This window comes from Oncorhynchus kisutch, linkage group LG28, assembly GCF_002021735.2.
Source record: "Oncorhynchus kisutch isolate 150728-3 linkage group LG28, Okis_V2, whole genome shotgun sequence".
Taxonomy (NCBI): Eukaryota; Metazoa; Chordata; class Actinopteri; order Salmoniformes; family Salmonidae; genus Oncorhynchus; species Oncorhynchus kisutch.
In genome coordinates this window covers 24,275,383-24,296,426 of record NC_034201.2, presented here as the reverse complement: position 1 = coordinate 24,296,426, position 21,044 = coordinate 24,275,383, and the positions used below count along the sequence as shown (strand labels likewise).

The window sequence follows — 21,044 nt, the reverse complement described above, 5'->3', positions numbered from 1 at the left end:
TGGACATCGTGTAACTCTTCAGAGACATCTTTCACAAAGACTACTACATTCTGAGATAACTAGACTGAGAAAATTATTATGCAACATTATTAATTCTAGATGAGTTTCTGCCCTAATTCTTTTCGCTTTCGCCTCACTTTCTCAAACAGAGACTAATGAAGTTAGCTCCACCAACCCTCAAAACTCTATCTATCCAGCCATCAATATCAGTGGAAATGAAAGTGATAAATGCTAACGAGGAGCTTTTCCTCTGGTTCCTCCGGTGGCTCTGACAGAGTTGCCATGTTGGTGTTCCATGGTGTTCACTCTCACTCACCCGTCTTTTTGATCTGCCCAGCTCCAACCTCAGCTCCACACATTTGTTTAAAGTGCTTAATCTCCTGGAAGCAGAGAGGCATGGCGGTTAAATAAACACAGCAGCATGAGACCCACTCCAAACACAGACTCTCTCTCTCTGTTTCTATTTTTCTCTCTCACACACTCTCTCTATGAGGAGGTGCTGGTGAGGAGAGAGTGGATGGAAAGTCTAGCTTCTCACCTGCAGAGGGAATCTAGCGCGTCCTTATCCAGGAACCCATGATCACTCTTTACCCAGTCTATAGCAATGGGGAACCTGCAATCTGAAAGGCAAACAAGGCAAATGAAAGTGTGATATGACACTGTTTGCTATGGATCAGCAAACATGTGGATGTGGTTTGTACTGTAATAAATTTTGCTTGATGGCTTGAGGGAATTCATATTTAGTATTTACCTTTGTATAATTGCACGTACTGGGGGAAGCCGGCCGCTCTCAGCCAATCGCAAGCCTCCTTTGCTTCGATCTCTGCAAACAAAACAATATTCAAATTCAATTAAGGTCATTAGTCTCCCAAGTGGCACAGCGGTCTAAGGCACTGATCAGTGCTAGAGGCGTCACTACAGATCCAGGTTCGATCCCGGGCTGTGTTGCAGTGTCGCAGCCGGCCACGATGGCGAACAATTGGCCCAGCGTCGTCAGGGTTAGGGGAGGGTTTGGCCAGCTAGGATGTCCTTGTCCCATCGCGCTCTAGCGACTCCTTATGGCGGCTGGGTGCATGCCCGCTGGCTTCGGTCGCCAGCTGTACGCTGCTTCCTCCGTCAAATTGGTGCGGCTGGCTTCCGGGTTAAGCGAGCAGTGTGTCAAGATGCAGTGCTGCTTGGCACAGTCGTGTTTCGGAAGACGCATGGCTCTCGACCTTCGCCTCTCCCGATTCCGCACAGGAGTTGCAGCGATCGGACCAGACTGTAACTACCAATTGGATATCACGAAAATTGGGAAGAAAAAGGGGCAAAAAAAATATATATATAATCATTTCTGGTCGGTCCATTTTAATAAGAGGGCAAATATGTTAAGCAAGCTATTTTGCACTTTAGTTACATTCGCAAAAATATTGCGGACAAAAATGAAAGTAACACTCATGTTGCTCTCATCTCTGAGAGGGTATTCGTTAAAGCTGGAATCCTTAATAGTGAATCTGCCATATCCGTTTGAGATATTACAACAACAAAGTAGTTACTGCAAGCAACAAATACTGTTTTCCTTCTGACATAATTGCACGCACAATTTTTTCCCTTGATGCAGGGAGCTCCCCCAAAGCTCCCCACCTCTGTTTGTCAACAAAAAAACACCAATAACAACGGCCGTAGAGCAGACAGTGGTGCAGTTTTGCCCTACTGTGGATTCCATATTTAAGTGGCTTTTTGGGAGAGGCCAGCCTAATTGCTCCTAATTGGCTAACGGTGGTGTATGCGTGTCAGACACAGAAAAGGCAGGTAAGCATCTGCTTACTCCCACCATTAACACAGCATCTGCTAACTCCCACCATTAACATAGCATATGCTAACTCCCACCATTAACACAGCATCTGCTTACTCCCACCATTAAAACAGCATCTACTAACACAGCATCTGCTAACTCCCACCATTAACACAGCATCTGCTAACAACATTATCAGCTAACTCCCACCATTAACACAGCATCGGCTAACTCCCACCATTAACACAGCATCGGCTAACTCCCACCATTAACACAGCATCTGCTAACACATTATCAGCTTACTCCCACCATTAACACAGCACCTGCTAACTCCCACCATTAACACAGTATCTGCTCACACATTATCAGCTAACTCCCACCATTAACACAGCATTGTCAGCGACAGATGAAGGAAAGAAGCACACTCTTTCTTTGAACTCGCTGGTATTCCATGAAACCCAGAGAGTGAATGAGAAAATTAAAGGGAACAAGAGAGAACGATAAAGAGAGTGATAAAACGAAAAGAAAGAACAAGAGAGTTCTTGGAATAAGGTGTCTTTTTCCCAGGCCGTGGGGGTCAGGCGAAGACAGCTGGAGGTTGAGCTACACAGAGCAGATGGCTGAGATATGTAAACAGGGGGAAAATTAACTGTGAACATCAGTCATCACAAGACCCCTCTGACGCAGGGAATAAGAACTCTACTGGTCGGACCAGGGTTCATCATATCAACAGCTAGGACAGATCACTAACTGTTAGTGTTAGAGGATGATGACTTCTGTTCCTGTCTCAGTGTGGGGTTGGATGGGGACGAGGTGGGGTGGGGTGGGGTGACTTCTGTTCCTGTCTCAGTGTGGGGTTGGATGGGGACGAGGTGGGGTGGGGTGACTTCTGTTCCTGTCTCAGTGTGGGGTTGGATGGGGACGAGGTGGGGTGGGGTGGGGTGACTTCTGTTCCTGTCTCAGTGTGGGGTTGGATGGGGACGAGGTGGGGTGGGGTGACTTCTGTTCCTGTCTCAGTGTGGGGTTGGATGGGGACGAGGTGGGGTGGGGTGACTTCTGTTCCTTTCTCAGTGTGGGGTTGGATGGGGACGAGGTGGGGTGGGGTGGGGTGACTTCTGTTCCTGTCTCAATGTGGGGTTGGATGGGGACGAGGTGGGGTGGGGTGGGGTGGGGTGACTTCTGTTCCTGTCTCAGTGTGGGGTTGGATGGGGACGAGGTGGGATGGGGTGGGGTGACTTCTGTTCCTGTCTCAGTGTGGGGTTGGATGGGGACGAGGTGGGGTGGGGTGGGGTGACTTCTGTTCCTGTCTCAGTGTGGGGTTGGATGGGGACGAGGTGGGGTGGGGTGACTTCTGTTCCTGTCTCAGTGTGGGGTTGGATGGGGACGAGGTGGGGTGGGGTGACTTCTGTTCCTGTCTCAGTGTGGGGTTGGATGGGGACGAGGTGGGGTGGGGTGACTTCTGTTCCTGTCTCAGTGTGGGGTTGGATGGGGATGAGGTGGGGTGGGGTGGGGTGACTTCTGTTCCTGTCTCAGTGTGGGGTTGGATGGGGACGAGGTGGGGTGGGGTGACTTCTGTTCCTGTCTCAGTGTGGGGTTGGATGGGGACGAGGTGGGGTGGGGTGGGGTGACTTCTGTTCCTGTCTCAGTGTGGGGTTGGATGGGGACGAGGTGGGGTGGGGTGGGGTGACTTCTGTTCCTGTCTCAGTGTGGGGTTGGATGGGGACGAGGTGGGGTGGGGTGACTTCTGTTCCTGTCTCAGTGTGGGGTTGGTTGGGGACGAGGTGGGGTGGGGTGACTTCTGTTCCTGTCTCAGTGTGGGGTTGGATGGGGACGAGGTGGGGTGGGGTGGGGTGACTTCTGTTCCTGTCTCAATGTGGGGTTGGATGGGGATGAGGTGGGGTGGGGTGACTTCTGTTCCTGTCTCAGTGTGGGGTTGGATGGGGACGAGGTGGGGTGGGGTGGGGTGACTTCTGTTCCTGTCTCAGTGTGGGGTTGGATGGGGACGAGGTGGGGTGGGGTGGGGTGACTTCTGTTCCTGTCTCAGTGTGGGGTTGGATGGGGACGAGGTGGGGTGGGGTGGGGTGACTTCTGTTCCTGTCTCAGTGTGGGGTTGGATGGGGACGAGGTGGGGTGGGGTGGGGTGACTTCTGTTCCTGTCTCAGTGTGGGGTTGGATGGGGACGAGGTGGGGTGGGGTGACTTCTGTTCCTGTCTCAGTGTGGGGTTGGATGGGGACGAGGTGGGGTGGGGTGGGGTGGGGTGACTTCTGTTCCTGTCTCAAGTGGGGTTGGATGGGGACGAGGTGGGGTGGGGTGGGGTGACTTCTGTTCCTGTCTCAGTGTGGGGTTGGATGGGGACGAGGTGGGGTGGGGTGGGGTGACTTCTGTTCCTGTTTCAGTGTGGGGTTGGATGGGGACGAGGTGGGGTGGGGTGGGGTGACTTCTGTTCCTGTCTCAGTGTGGGGTTGGATGGGGACGAGGTGGGGTGGGGTGACTTCTGTTCCTGTCTCAGTGTGGGGTTGGATGGGGACGAGGTGGGGTGGGGTGACTTCTGTTCCTGTCTCAGTGTGGGGTTGGATGGGGACGAGGTGGGGTGGGGTGGGGTGACTTCTGTTCCTGTCTCAATGTGGGGTTGGATGGGGATGAGGTGGGGTGGGGTGACTTCTGTTCCTGTCTCAGTGTGGGGTTGGATGGGGACGAGGTGGGGTGGGGTGGGGTGACTTCTGTTCCTGTCTCAGTGTGGGGTTGGATGGGGACGAGGTGGGGTGGGGTGGGGTGACTTCTGTTCCTGTCTCAGTGTGGGGTTGGATGGGGACGAGGTGGGGTGGGGTGGGGTGACTTCTGTTCCTGTCTCAGTGTGGGGTTGGATGGGGACGAGGTGGGGTGGGGTGGGGTGACTTCTGTTCCTGTCTCAGTGTGGGGTTGGATGGGGACGAGGTGGGGTGGGGTGGGGTGACTTCTGTTCCTGTCTCAGTGTGGGGTTGGATGGGGACGAGGTGGGGTGGGGTGGGGTGGGGTGACTTCTGTTCCTGTCTCAATGTGGGGTTGGATGGGGACGAGGTGGGGTGGGGTGGGGTGACTTCTGTTCCTGTCTCAGTGTGGGGTTGGATGGGGACGAGGTGGGGTGGGGTGGGGTGACTTCTGTTCCTGTTTCAGTGTGGGGTTGGATGGGGACGAGGTGGGGTGGGGTGGGGTGACTTCTGTTCCTGTCTCAGTGTGGGGTTGGATGGGGACGAGGTGGGGTGGGGTGACTTCTGTTCCTGTCTCAGTGTGGGGTTGGATGGGGACGAGGTGGGGTGGGGTGACTTCTGTTCCTGTCTCAGTGTGGGGTTGGATGGGGACGAGGTGGGGTGGGGTGGAGTGACTTCTGTTCCTATCTCAGTGTGGGGTTGGATGGGGACGAGGTGGGGTGGGGTGGGGTGACTTCTGTTCCTGTCTCAGTGTGGGGTTGGATGGGGACGAGGTGGGGTGGGGTGGGGTGACTTCTGTTCCTGTCTCAGTGTGGGGTTGGATGGGGACGAGGTGGGGTGGGGTGACTTTTGCAAGAGGATCAGCTGTACCTGCTGAAGTATCACATAGTTTCAAATAACTGTGACTGAGGCTCTAAATCCAGGGGTATCTGAATGTGCCTGTCAGGCAGGTCAAATTAAGCCTATGGTGCCAGACACAGAAAAGGCAGGTCCTGCACTGAAATGTAACTACACTGTTAGCTACCCAAACAAGTGGTCAGAATGACATCACAGGGCTGAAAAAGGCCTAAGACAGTTGGCCAAAAAGTTAAATTATGGCCAGAAATAGTGTTTTTGGCGTACAGGATTTTACCAATGAACTTCACAGCGCCTACTGCAATTCATGCACTCATCACTGTTCCACCACTGTATGCGCTGTGCATGACTGTTATACAATCATGGTTATATCAGACTTCCAATTTTAATAAGGCCAAGCAGAGAAAGGCTCTTCCTTTTCCAAATACCTCAGGCCGCGTTGGAGGAAGTTGTGCTTTTGGGCTCTGGGTTCTGATAAGAGATGTATGCCCTCGATTAGACCGCTCCCTCCCTCGCAGTGCCAGTAAGTCGGAGGAGCATGTTTCAGCGGTCTGAGAGGACCGGGATAATGGTGCTACATTCTGTGTGTGTGTGATGTGTGCAGGTAGCAACGACAGCAGTATAGTGATTAAGGGGTCTTCACCTCAGGCCAGCCTTGACTCAGCCTTCAAGCTGCCTCCCAGAGTGGCATCCCAGCACACACTCAACACACACTACACACAGTCACTCAATGCCTGGAGTCACCTTATAAAGTGCTACTACTGTGTGGTCCTCCAGGCCTAGAGGCCTAACTGTACTTCTCCAGAATCCCAACGCCTCTATGAATTGATAGACACAAGAAAAGCATCTCGAAGCCATTGTGTGATATGAGAACATCCCTGCTCTGACAGCTTACATGGTTCTGATCTTCAATGTCCCTCCAGAGATCTTAGATTTAGATTCGACAGTCTCAGTGGAATGCAAATACAGCAGTCCTCTGCTTTTAACTGGGATGGCAAGTGTCAAGTGAGGTGTAGAAGCGTTTTGAAAACCTCAAATGTCTCTGAACTTGAGTTGAGAACTGCAACTTTGAGTGCTCATGATGTGGCCTGGTCAGATGTTTAACCATGTCAGAGATGAATGTACAGTATGTCTATGTTCTGACATATGACCAACCTTTGACCTTTGAATGTAAACCAGAAGCTTGTTTGCTGAAGACCCCATAAGTCATGGAACAGATAGAAAAGAACAAAACAAAACAGAATGGCTGTTTTACGTAAATTCTCAGAACCTTTGTCGACAGTTCTAACCAGCAACGTAAATTCTCCTTTTAATTCTCTATTGTTGTTATGACACAACCAGCAGTCTGGTCTCAGAGAATGTAGTATAATAATGTAAGCCCTCCAGGATGTTTGATAGGTTACGTCATCCAAATCGTATGATATTGTACAACTGGGTAAGATGTATGATACTATACGTCCTCTAATTCGTGTGATATTGTACAACCCACTCTGTAAATTCGATGCACTTTTAGAGTATATTATTCCAAACAATGTCTTAAAATGAACTAAATCAAAAAGGGTATTCATATAAATATTTTTAGGGTTTCATAAATGAATATAAAAATGTGTAGTTCAGAATCCAGACATATTCCATATTTTAGAGCACACTATAAGGAGTATAATGACATCAAGATGTTGTGTGTATCATGTATGGTTCACAGATCATAGAGTCTTACAGGAGACATGTATAGGTCTAAAAAGGGCCACGTTCATTATGATTTTCTCCAAAATGGTTTGTGATATAAATGTAAAAAGCATGTCAAACACCCTTCCTCCCAATGAAGTTTCTGTGTGAGAATTGTAGGAACAATCTGAGATACCAAAAATAATTTCCGCTTTTGCTGGTGTGGAATCGGCCATAGATGCTCGATGAATCACAAATTCACTTAGCAGTTATATCCACCCGTTGACCATTCTCATCATGTTTGGGTCCAGTTAGCTCTCCCATGTACTGTATGAAACAAACTGACACTCAGTCAGAAAATCAGAGTTCATATGGAAAAAGTAACAATGACTTTAATATAAAAAATGGCTAGTGATGGTCACACAATAACTAATCCCACTTAACATTTTGAGTGAGCAAAACATCTAGAGTGTCAAGTTAGTCACACAGCTCCTCAGTGCTGCCTAATCATTCCATCCACACCAGCCCTTGCTAGGCATAGCTCGTTGCATTACTCCCCTGCCAAAGTTGGTATAATTGTTCCTGCGCTCGCCTGTGCTATGTTGCTTCTGGTTGCTAACAACAGTCCGTGTGATCCACTCATGCCAATGGAAAGAGAGTCAGAGGGATTTTCACTGCTAAAGTTAGAACTGTAACTATTCAGAATACAGAAAATATAATTAGTGGAAAAAGGTATTCTAAGAAATACTAGACACAAATGAACAGGTAAATCTCGACTGAACTTATGTCTGAGTCTGCCTTCCATCACTATGAATCATGTTGACTGGGTGGAAATACTTGGCATCTAATTGTCAAGTAGAACTATGCAAATGACAAGAAGCCAAATCTTAAATGGTGAAATACAACAGTTAGTTGATTTAGAGACCAAATACTCTAATCCATTGTAATGACTGAATGTCTGGTTCCTGTGAAAAGCTAACACCATGGGGAAAAACAGAGGTGCTAAGCCTTTTATCTCTGATTTCAAAGTAGCTGGTTTTCTATCATATCTCCTAGTTCATCAAATGTATTAACTACAAATTGTACGCTAGATAATGTGATGTAACCAAAGATTTGTTGGTGTCCATTACTGGGTGTTACAGGGAAGCCACATACAAACCACCGCCGTAGATCTTTTAACTAACCTGTTCTTGGTAATACTTACTTTTTCACTGAATCGAGAATGAAGAATCTTAGAAATGTCATTTTTCAGTTGCAGGTGGGTCTATAATAACCATTGAAAATTCAGGAAGATATTAAATCCATGTTTTGGTAACACTGTTGTGATGCTCTGTCATCTACTTCTACACATGGCCATGGCCGCGTCGCATAGAAACGACTAGTTCCTGCTAAAATGCTGGGAAATGCTAGATGTGCGGCAGCTAAGAGGGCGAGGATCCTCCTGGGGCGGTACAAAACCTGGATTTAATATCTTTCTGAATTTTCGCTGGTGTTTGTAGAACTACCTGCAACTGACATTTCTATAATACGAAGAAAGTATTGCTAAGAACAGGTTAGTTGAATAATCTATGGCGGCGGTGTGTGTGGTGCGTTCCTGTAACACTCAGTAACGGACATCAACAAATCTTTGGTTGTATCACATTATCTTGCGTACAATTTGTATCTACTAATTTGGAAGCCTGAACCCATTTAGACCTTAGTGCTAGGAATATGTATGCAGCAAGCAACAAATCCATTATATTTCATACTCTAACATTATAACTGACATTAATTTCAACAATTTATAGGCACCTGCATGAAGAATACAATAAAACACTCTCCCACGTAACATTCAAACCTTCAGGCCAGAAATAAAATATTAAATTTGTACTCTGTAGGTCTACATTCTTAAGATGTTATTTGAATATTTTATGTTGACCTTCTTTATAGGACATATTTTCTCAATTTTATAGTAAACAGAAACATACGTTTTGAATCTATGCCAAAACAGTCAACATTGTTCATTTAAATAAGTATATTTTAAAAGCCTGTTGCAAAATTATATAGGCTTCCATATGTATTAGACAAGAGACGGATGCACATGTGGTGGTACCTAACGCCTCATCATCTGAACTCCTCACCTCATCTTGAGCATCAGCCTCAGTCACAGCTGACATCCTATCAGGCTAGTGGCTCTCTGAATATGTTAATACATCTACATTGGTATTTGTCACTGTCCTAGAATTTGTTATACTATTACTGAAGTAAACACAATAAAAGTTGTTACTTACTTGTAATCAACATGGTGCTGTAATGTTGTCATATATTTAGCTATTTTAAAGAATGAGGAAACTACTCACTCAAAAAATAAATACAAATGATACAAATGAAATCTTAAACCAATATTGAAGACCAGTCCAGTTCTCTTGGTCATTTAGGGCATCCTAGTGAAATCAGTAAAGCGTTTCCACTTTCCAGCCGCCTTTCCCTCCCCTGCCTGGACCATACCAACTGCACTTAACGCTCACCCGAGGGGGAAGGTTTCAAAATGATGTCATGGATGACCAAGGCTGTTGACTTTGAAAGCATGCCATGGTATTCCTAATTTATTTAACACACTGTGACAACTAGTAGAAATGTAACATCTGATATAAAACGTTCATTTTAAATAAGCTAAAGTATCCCCTCCCCCCTTAAGAGAGTGTGGTTGATCCCATGATGTTGCCTTGTGACCCTGGTTTTAATCTCTATGGAGTGACCAGACAGAAATTTCCAAACCTCAGTCTCCGGTCATGAGGGGATATTTTCCCTGTATAGTCAGACTTGATAGTTAAAATTAGATGTAGCAGACATTAATCAGCCCATCAAGGTAAACAATGAAAAACTCTAAGACAAGAACAGGGTGAATTTCCCTCCCCACAGGCTACATATGGGCATGTATTTTTATGTAATCCTGAACAATGTGTGCTTTATGCTATTCCCTCCAATATCCAGATGCCACATTTCCTACACATTAATGTCCTCACTTTCCTTGACAAAATGATTAATATTGACACTATCTTTTCTGATCCTACTACAAAAACAATCAACCCATTTTTGTCATTAGAGCTCACTCAGGCACACATTCAGACATTTTACAATGAATGTACCTTGAAAGTCAAATTATTCCCTTACGGTATCTATCTCTAAAACACCAACAAACACCATGTGGTCCGACCCTCTCCTGAAGCCCCTATCACATCATCTTGTAAAAGGCGGCCATTGGTTCAAAGCAGCAATGGACAATGAAAACTCTAATGATAACCCTTAAAGCACCATGGATGATGACAGAAAGCTGCGGTGCTAATAGTTCTCCACTCCAAGGCTTCATCAGGATTCATTCCTCGGTAAGTCATTAGTGGTAATAGGTTCCATTTACAGTGTAGGTGTTTGATTAGGATCTTTTCAATGTGAAAACCCTTGGAGAGGTCCACCGCTTCACTGCATTAATTCACAGTTGAACGAAAGATGGAAAGAAATGTAAACAGCTATTGACGTTCACACGAGCGAAGATACAGGAATCATGGTCCCCTTAGCAACCTTCCTGGAGCGCTTAGCTTTATAATAAAACCTGGGTCCTGAGGATGCTGCAGCACCCCCTGAAAAATCAGAATGAATAAAAAATGATTCACAAAGGTAGTGCACTGGGCCTTTACTAGTCCTGTATTAGTGGACCGATATAGCCTTCGGAAAACCCCCCACCCCCAACTATCTTAAAGCGGCTATGTGTCATAGTCTATCACAATGCAGACTTAAGTTGAGTTTTTTTCCCTCCAGAATTTGAAAATGCTTCTGATTCGTGTCTATGTAATAAAGGGTAACACTGTACTTGACACCCAGCGTCCTAAGACGTTATGATACCCAGCGTCCTAAGACGTTATGACACGGTCATAACCATGTCATATGTCATAACAGCTGACATAACATGTCAATCTGTTAAAAAATGGTCATAACACTGTCATGACACATATTTACACCTGTTGTGACATATATTGTGTTATTTTAGGGCTGGTTATGATGCCTACATAAACCCACCACACAAGGCAGAACATTCCATTACACCATAGCCTACCTGTCAACAGTATGAATGCAAGAGCAGATTTGAGGAGCAGAACAAGAACACTCTTTTGACTGATGACTGACATAAGGACATGTACGTGATAGGTCTATCTGGCTTATATGATTATGATGGTCATAATGCTTCTTGACAATGTCATGAAGTATATTGTTTTTAGCCCAAGTAAAGTGACAGGATGGTCATAGTCCTTCTTGACAGTGTCATAAAGTGTATTTTCTTAGTCCAAGTAAAGTGACACAGGATGGTCATAATGACAGTGTCATAAAGTATATGTTAATTATGTTATTTAAAATATGATGAAACATTACATTAAAAACAAAGGATTTAAGAGACAAACTTTCAAATGAAACTAAACTTCTCTGCAGGGAAAAAAACATTTGAATAGATGTGGGTTTTGACACGCTTATGTAGTTGTCATAACCAGCCATAAAATAACACAATATATGGCACAATAGGTATAAATATGTGTCATGACAGTGTTATGATCATATTATGACCAGGTTATGACAAGTTACATCAGCTGTTATGAACTATGACATGATTATGACAGTGTCATGAAGAGTTATGATCATATTATGACCAGGTTATGACAAGTTACATCAGCTGTTATGACCTATGACATGATTATGACAGTGTCATGAAGAGTTATGATCATATTATGACCAGGTTATGACAAGTTACATCAGCTGTTATGACCTATGACATGATTATGACAGTGTCATGAAGTGTTATGATCATATTATGACTAGGTTATAACAAGTTACATCAGCTGTTATGACCTATGACATGATTATGACAGTGTCATGAAGTGTTATGATCATATTATGACCAGGTTATAACAAGTTACATCAGCTGTTATGACCTATGACATGATTATGAAGTGTTATGACACTGGGTGTCAAGTGAAGTGTTACCTAATAAAGTAATTGCATGGAAGTACCATTCATAATACATGGTTGGGTTGTGCACTGCAGCCCTTCTCCCATCACATAGTCTGCTTTCATTCTATACCTAATACACTATATTAAACATATTTGCTACTCTTGAATAGTTTGAGTTCTGTAGATGTTTTGAAGCTTGCTGTTATGTAAAAGATATTATGACATCTGGGCTTTCTTCCTGAGGACCACAACTCCTACATACTGAAGTGATAGGGATTAACAAGGATGAAAGGATTGCTGCTGCTGATATTAAAGTCTCTCTCTCTCTCCCATCAAATCAAACATAACCATGACGACAGTCTGATCTTACTGAAGTCAAGTAGCACCTTGACAACGCAGATCTTTTTCTAAATGCACTATGTACAGTCAGCTTGCCTTACAATAAATGCACATCACAGAGAAATTGGCATGTTGAGACATGGAACCAGTCTGGAACTAAAGAAACCACACTGAATACAACAACAAAGAAGATGATTCCACATCTTCTCACTTTACAATATGAGCTTGGACAATAGCATCTTTCTCCAAGCCATCATTCCTAGAAATTACTTAATCAGCATTAGAATCTTTGGGTTGATGAAATTATGTTACTCCAACAGCTGTGGCAGACCGGCCAGTAGCCATCCGCTCTGTTCTATTGTCTGGTTTTTATTACAGCTCCGAAGTATTTACAATGACTGTGATTATGGCTAATAGCCCAGCCTCTGTATTGGAAACTGTTAGATCCATCCATGAGACTGCTCTAAAGCAACACTAGTGACATGTAGGTAGGTTTATTACAAAGCAACATACAGTACGTCCTAGTGTCGTCTGTGAGAAGGACAAAAGGATGTGCGTGTGTGTGGTTACTGCAAGTGAAAGTTAAAGGACAAGTTACCCTGTCCTCTTTTGTGTGCTAGGCCATAAAACTGAGAGGCTCACTTAGGCCTGACCTCTGCGCTTGGCAACTGCTGAACTGTTTTCCCCTGGTCACTTCCTTTTCCCAAGCAAGTTGAGGAGGGCGTCAGAATAGGAAGAATTCAGCCCCGCTCCCAGGGGAGTGTGTGTATGTGTGTGGTTATGAGAGTGTTTACTCTCATGAGCTTTGTTTTTTATTTGTGTTTACTGTGTGCACTTTTGATTGATGTGTGTTGATTTGTGTGTGTGTGTGTGAGTCTGCATGTGTGTATTTCTGTCTGTAATCTGAGTTGAGCCTCTGATCTTAAGGCTGGTATTTCCGATGCTGCAGGAAGCGCTCTCTCTGTCTGTAGAACTGTGTCCCCTTCCACTCACCACCATCTCCACTGACTGTACTGCAGCTCCAGTGGTGGCCAGGTCCCTATTTCTCCATCTAGCCTCTGTGAACAAATCAACCTGTCCTGAACGCACTGGGAGCCTCTGTACTGGAACCAGCAAGCACAGAGCACACTCACTGACACACTCACTGACACACTCACTGACAACCCCCTCCTTGCTAAAAAATAACTTCTAACTTTAGCAGAAATATTTTATCAAAAGCTTTGAAAATAATAATACAATATTTTAGCCTCTTTGTATACCCTTTAGGGACAGGGGTGGCGGTGTGGAATGAAGCCTGTGAAAATAATTAATGCATTTGACATGGGGACTGGAAATTGCATAGATGACCTCCATAAAGGTAATACCAAATTCATGAAAGGCCCTGGTCTACCCTGCATTGCCCTGCCAGTGTCTGAATGTTATTGTATAATAGTGGTGAGTTTTCAGGGCCTGTTTGTCTCTGGCTGTACTAAATATAATTGCCATAGAGCTCAGAGCTTTGGCTACAGTAGGCCAGACTCTGTCACAGGCTAAGCAACAGGGCCAGCCCCCGAAATGAGCCTCCGACGAGCTACAGAATCAATTAAGTGGGGACATAATTAGAGCTGTGCTTTATTAGTACTTAAGGATGAACTGCGGCCCAGAGTAATGGAGCATCCATGTACAGTTCATTTGGAAGGAATCTTTATCAGGACACTGTAGAGCCTATGGCTGCTATGTTGTCTGACTACAGATCTGTGTTTAGTTGTCTTTGCATAACTCGGCCATTGAACATAATTAAATGGAACAGTTCAGCGAACACGGTTGTGTTGGTCTATGTCTGTCTATTTAATATTTTTTATATCTGTCAAATGTTTATGTTGCATGATGTTGATCTTGACTATTGGATTTGTTGGTGTCTCATGCAATTATGTTCAAATGTTATTGCTTTATTTAGAGTGATGTTCTGGTCCTGTTCTGAGGAGATCCCGTACAGTAATATTTAAAACAGAGGACATGTCAGAAAGATTTTCCTGTAATAGAACCCCCCCCCCCCCCCCCCCCAATCTCCTCCATCTTAAACACAGGCTGAAACAAATAGGGGGGGGGGGGAATGTACATTCCATGGTTGGGTAAAAAATTATCAACAGACTAGCAATGTAACCCACTTAACTTTGATGTTAAGGTATTCACACGTGTCTGTGTTTAGCATGTGTACTTGTTTAGGTAACCTATATGAAGTGTGCACTTGTTACATGACGTGTGTAAATGTTGACATACATTAGGGAGTGTGTACAGCACTTGTTGATGTAGTGGAAAGCCAGGGCGTCATGCAGGTTAAAGGTCACAACAGTCCCTAGTGGGGTTCCGGAGCCTTCCCATCAGAATATCCCAGTCCCACGCCATCCCACATTCTGTCTCCAAGCCACCGACCTAAAATAGCATCTCTGATCCATCCAGCTTGTTGTCCATCCATCCAGGAAATGTTCAAGCTGTGATGTACATTGGCCAGTTCTCTCTGATATTGGCCTGTTCTCTCTGATCCCCTTGCCTTCCTCTGTGTTTCACATGGGTTTAGCTAAAGCCATCACATGGAATTACGCTCCATTGACATGGTCTTTAGTGTCTAAATCCAGAGCTCTGACATTTATTCAAATGGAGTTTGTCTATATCCACTGACTGTACCACGAAACTAGATATTCAAGCAGCTGCTTGTTGTCGCTGATGACTCCAATTTGAACCTTAACTTCAGTTTGAACTCTAAAACAGTAAAGTAGGCTATACACAGTAAAGCATGTGCTAAAGTATGTCAACAAATAAAAATGTAGTATTGCTTTACCTAGGTAAAGGAGCGAAGGAATGCTGGATTATAATATAATTTTGACACGTATATGACGTTGAATGTCCAATAGAAATCAGTCTCAAAGTGCTTTCTTAATTACAGCTGGAGAAGCCCATTCAATCATGCAGGTGTGGAGATTGTTGCGCCCGCCAAGGCCAGTGTTCATCTGCTTTGCTTGGGTAAAGAAAGACGTCCCCAAGATGTCTGGCAGAGGCCCAGAGATTACCCATTCAACTCAGAGACAGGAGGGAGCCTGTCCGATTTAGGCAATGCCTGGACTGAATACGTGTGTGTGGGTGTGGCTGTGGGAATGTGTGTGTGTGTATGTGTGTGTTTTACTGTACACAATAAAAAGAAAGGAGTGTTTGCCTCTCCTCTTCCCCATACGATGTCAGCTGTTCTGCACACACAGCTATGAGCCAGAGCATATTGTTTAATTATCTATCCCCCCACTACATAAGGGATAGATGGGTCTACACATCTGCAACCACATGTGTACACCTGCAGGAGAAATAGGACACACACACACACACACACACACACACACACACACACACACACACACACACACACACACACACACACACACACACACACACACACACACACACACACACACACACACACACAGATACAGCAATGCTTAACGTACTCATGCACATAAGCGTGGGCCAGGTGTGTGTGTGCGCGTGTGTGCGTGAACGCGCGCACTGTGCCTCTAGTCACTGTCCCTGTCCCTCTGCCTTCATTTGCTTTTCAATGAGGATTACAGAAGCGATGCTCCTCTCTGGTTGAGAACACCGCGCTGCAGTCTGGCCAGCCAGCGGCTGGTGATAGGGAGAGAGAGACACATAGGCAGGCACACACACACACAATCTGGTCATCAGGTCATTATGATCAGTTGATGACTTGCGCCAGACACTGATACTTCCAGTATGAGATGAGTGAAATAATGCTTGTAATAGGGGGATTGAAATAACAATAATGACATAAGAGGGAGAGTAAATGTTATGTCTGGAAGTCCCACAGTGAGTTGCTCCACAGGAATGCAGGGAAACAGACCAGTCTTCAAAGTCCTGCTATCAGCCACAACAGCACCCAAAACACCCGAAGACACATAAGAAATGGTTAGATGAGCGCATTGCACTGTCTCACCTCGGGGGCTTTCCTGTGTTTAAACAACATGGGCTCTTAAACTATCTGGTACCAGTTACAGGCACTCTGCTCTAATGGTAACAGTCATTGGCTCATAGTCTTAGAGCCAGGTCACTGGATAGGCCAGTAAATGACATGTCCTGCCAGAGGAAGTGGAGAGAGAGAGAGGGAAAAAAGGAAAAGAGAAAGATGGAGAGAGGGAAGTAAAAGAGCGAGAGAGTGTGAACGAGAGCAAGGGAGAGACTTAGTGAGAGAGCTACAGAGCAAGGAGAGAGATGGAAGGAGGAAGAGTCAACCCACTAATTGTCCTTATAAGCGACCTTCACCGTGTCTGATCCCTCTCCCCTCAAATGAAGTAGGTACCATTCTAAGCTAACTCAACACCCTAACACAACGTCCATGACAGGACCCACACTGCTCCCCTCCATCCCCTTATGGGCCTAATAAACCTTTGGTGGCAACGATGACTGATATTCCCCACCCAAAATTACAGTGCTGAGTTATTGGTGATTCATAATCCAGTTGTGAAGTGTTAATGGGGAGCCCTATTTAAGATGCCAGCGTTTAATATACACTTCCTCCAGTTACTGTACATTAAATCTTCAACACCTTTTTTCAGAGCTATTACAATTGGCTGGTTTCCCAGGACAGGAGAGGAGCTTTTGGGTCTTAATGCTCTGATATGACCTCTCTCGCTCTCTCTCTCTTGCAGTGCATGCTAGGAGTTTTTTGGAGTTTGAGTGTTTAGTGTGGAGGGCTCTGTCCTAACATTTTTTATTTCTATGGTGGAGGGTTAATGTTTGTTTTAGCGGTACCCACAGTTTTTTTTTTCAATGTTAGGGTGGAAGAGGACAGAGTTTTAGTTTCCTGGGGTTTGAACGGGGTGGTGTATGCGATGGCTTCGCAGCCTAGTGCGGAGGAGACGCTGTCGTTACGGAATGGATTCAGGTGTGTTCCTGAGAATAGAATTAAGATGGAGGAGATTCTGCTCATGGTCGGTGAACAGGTAGGAGCTGAATTTATACATTCCACTTCCAGAATTATCAAAGCTGTGGTTGTGTTCATGAAAAGAGCAAAATTGGTGGGTAGGTTCATTACTAGTGGAATATTTGTGTTGGGGCCAATTTCTCCTCTTTCTACCCCTTCAACCAGGGTGGTAGTTGCAAATGTACCTCTATTTATTACGAATGATCAAATCGGGAAAGAGCTGTCATTATGGTAAGTTTGCTAGTGGGTTTCGTGTTGTTGGCAGGTTTTCAGGCAGATGCCGTCAGGCATGTTGTTTTGTTCCGGATGCAAGTGTTCATGTTTCTGAGTAACAATGAGCAACAGTTAAATATGCATTTTAAAGGTAGGCATGTGGAGGGGCTCTGCACAGGGTTTGCCAGCACAGATAGTCTATGGTGCTTTGAGTGTGGGGATTTGGGGCATAAGAGCTTTGCGTGCCCACATAAAGGCTGTAGATAAGGTGAGGGTACAAGTGACTGTGGGGGAAATCGAGGTCAAAGTGCAGGGGGCCATGAGACGCAGGCAGCAGAGGCTGGGCCTAGTCATGCTACAGATGGTGGTGTAGCTGAGGCTGGGCCTAGTTATGCTACAGATAGTGGGTATAGTCAGGTTATACTAGTGGATGAGGAGAGTTTAGTGGGGAAGGGTAAGCGGCTAGCGGGGGTGGAGGGCGTTGTCATGTGGAAGAGGAAAAGGCGGAGAAGAAAGGAGGGGAGAGGCTGGTTTGGTCAAAGGCACTATGGAATCTCTGCCTGGTGCTGGGGGGAGGCTCCAACTAGAGAGAAAGGGCAGGTGGTCAGGATGGGAGATGGAGATGAGGAAAAATATGAAAAATATGAGGATTTATTTTCAGACTCCTCCCCAATGGGTCCAGAGCCAACAGCCAGACAGGCAGAGGGGTCAAAGTATACGGTGAGGGGACTGTCAAGGTTCCTGAATGAGACTAAGGGGAAAAAAGTTCATCTTGAGGCTTTTTTTTGCGATCTGGGAAAGTTTGTAAGAACAGTACAACACGCTATGAAAAATTAGGGGCATGGTGTCATCTCACCCAGGAAATGGTTTAGGTTGAGGAAGTGGGTCACAACAGTGTGTAAAGGTCTACCTTCAGACATCGTTTAGATGAATAATTTCTTTCTGGCACTGGGGCTTTTTGAGCTTTGCTTTTGGGCTTTTTCTTTGCTGGCTTTTCTCCCACTTTGGGTATGCTAGCTTAATATAAATGGTGCCAAAGATGTGGAAAAGAGGAGTGTGTTTGGGGAATATGTAAAACAAAAACAAGTACAGGTGTTGTTTCTGCCGGAGACCCATAGTGATTTGGTGAATGAAGTCGATTGGGGGCTGTTGTAGGAAAGGGGCAAGTGTGCTGAGCCATGGGACAAATGTTAGTGCAGGGGTGACAGTCCTTTTTGTACCTGGTCTGTCTGTAAAAATGTGCTCCTCAAAGGAGGTGTGTAGGGGTAGACTGCTTGTAGTAAAAGCAGAAATTAACAACAGTGGTTTTGTCTTTATAAATGTGTATGTGCCCAACACAGGGAGAGAGAGGGGACTTCTATTTGGATGTCTTAGACAGGAACTCTCACAGATGGCGCCTGAGAAGACACTGGTGGTTGGCGGGGACTGGAACTGCACAATGGATTTTACGAAAGACAGAAATGGGGAGGAGCCTCATTCAGGCTCAGTGGGTGTGTTAAGGGACATTGTTAAGCAGTTTGACCTAGTGGATGTTTGGAGAACAAGACATCCCAACACAAGACAGTATACATGGGTGAAGGTCTTTGGAGCTAGGGTGAGTGCAGTCCGACTTGATCAATTTTACATGTCCAGGAATCAGAGTAATAGGCTGTTGAGCGCTACCATTCTCCCGGTGGGTTTTTCAGATCATCACATCACCATGGCTCATCTGTCTATTTAACCAGGGCCTTGGCAGGCATCCTATTGGAAGTTTAATGTAAAGCTTTTACAAGATGCCACTTTTTTGCTCAGGTTTCCAGACTTTCTGGGAAAGGCGGGGGCAGTGAAGGGAGGAGTATGGGTCTCTGAGTCAATGGTGGGATGTGGGAAAAGTCCAAATTCGGCTTTTCTACCAACAGTATACAGCTCTCTCATCCTCACAGGCTAGGGGAGTTTTGGGGGAATTTGAGCGTAGTATTAGTGAGATGCTGCTAATTCTGGTGAGGCAAGGCAATGTAGGCCTCCAGGCTAATTTAGCTGAATTATGTAAGGACCTGGGCAGTTTTTTCCAGGTTAAAGCAAAGGGAGAACTTGTAAGAGCTAGGTTCTCCATGCTCAAGAAGATGGATGCTCCCAGCTCCTTCTTCTTTGGTTTGGAAAGACACAGTGGTGAGGCCAAGGGTATGCATTGTCTACGGCTTTCGGATGTGCGGGTGATGCGGGAGCAGACTGTGGAGTTTTCTACTGAGTTGTATAGGGCAGAACTGTGTGATCCTATGTGTGCTCAGGTTTGTTTGCTGAACTCCCTAAGCTCTCTCTGGCACAGAGGGATGAAATGGACATTCCATGAACTGGCAGAGGCCGTAACCCAGATGTCACCCGGCTGTGCACCGATAGACTCCCAGTGGAGTTTATAAAAAATTATGGGGAACAATTGGACTGGATTTCTTTTGCGTGTTGCGTGAGTGCGTCGGGGTAGCAGAGTTGCCGATGAACTGCCATCTGGCAGCTCTGACTCTCCTGCCCAAAGAATGGGACTTGTGTAAACTTAAGAACTGGAGGCCTGTGGCATTGCTCTGTGCGGAGTACAAGATATAGACTGAAGTCCCATCTGAACTCTATAATACACAAGGACCAGACATACCGGGACGCACAGTCACAGACAACTTGATTGGCGTCACAACTTGTAGACTTGTTTACATGCTGCTGTGAGGTTTGTTGCCAACCTTACTTTGCTACCTGTCAACTTTATGTTTTTTCTTTTTAATGACCTTTTTTATTTTTTCCCTCGCTCAATGTTTTTCATTCAACTTTTTCAACCCGGACGCTTTATCTGGACGTGGTTCGTCAGGACCTCGAGCAGCCGATGCTAAGTAGTGACAATAACATTATGCCTTCTAATTGCAGTCGCTGTACTCATAATATACAGGACAACATTCGCCTTATGGCAAGGATAGCTGTGCTGCAAGCCCAGGTTCAGACGCAATTGTTAGGCAAGGGTAATTTCAGTGTAGGAAAGGATGAAACAGCGTGTGTACCACCAATTAGTACAGATAGTAACGTCAGTATAAATCCCCTCGCACAGTCCCCACAGCCGGACAATTTTCTCATGGCTTCTGGAAGGAAATGCTGTAGGAATGCTCAACCGATGTCGCTCATTCAGCCGACAAACTTTCAACCAGTTCTCCCCATTAACTTCTTCGATATAGGGGGCGCTCTTTTAATTTTTGGATAAAAAAACGTTCCTGTTTTAAAGAAGATATTTTGTCAAGAAAAGATGCTCGATAATGCATATAATTGACAGCTTTGGAAAGAAAACACTCTGACGTTTCCAAAACGGCAAAGATATTATCTGTGAGTGCCACAGAACTGATGCTACAGGCAAAACCAAGATGAAATTTCAAACAGGAAATGCCCCAGATTTTGAAGGCGCTGTGTTCCAATGTCTCCTTATATGGCTGTGAATGCGTAAGGAATGAGCCTACACTTTCTGTCGTTTCCCCAAGGTGTCTGCAGCATTGTGACGTATTTGTAGGCATATCATTGGAAGATTGACCATAAGAGACTACATTTACCAGGTGCTCGCTTGGT

General features: G+C 45.3%; 1 protein-coding gene across 2 annotated transcripts in view; it reads right to left on the bottom strand.

Annotated features, from left to right (window-relative positions):
• LOC109873466 (rho GTPase-activating protein 7) overlaps positions 1–21,044 on the bottom strand; it is an 86,069-nt gene that overhangs the window by 16,229 nt on the left and 48,796 nt on the right. The window contains exons 1-4 of one of the 2 annotated variants that reach the window (XM_020465124.2): positions 9,253–9,416; positions 752–823; positions 539–620; positions 317–380 (exon numbers count right to left, since the gene is read on the bottom strand). In XM_020465124.2, the coding sequence (XP_020320713.1) occupies positions 317–380; positions 539–620; positions 752–823; positions 9,253–9,265 (231 nt within the window). In that variant the 5' untranslated portion in view covers positions 9,266–9,416. Of the gene's footprint in view, positions 1–316; positions 381–538; positions 621–751; positions 824–9,252; positions 9,417–21,044 lie in introns of those variants that run through there. The other variant, XM_020465123.2, reaches the window with a different exon arrangement.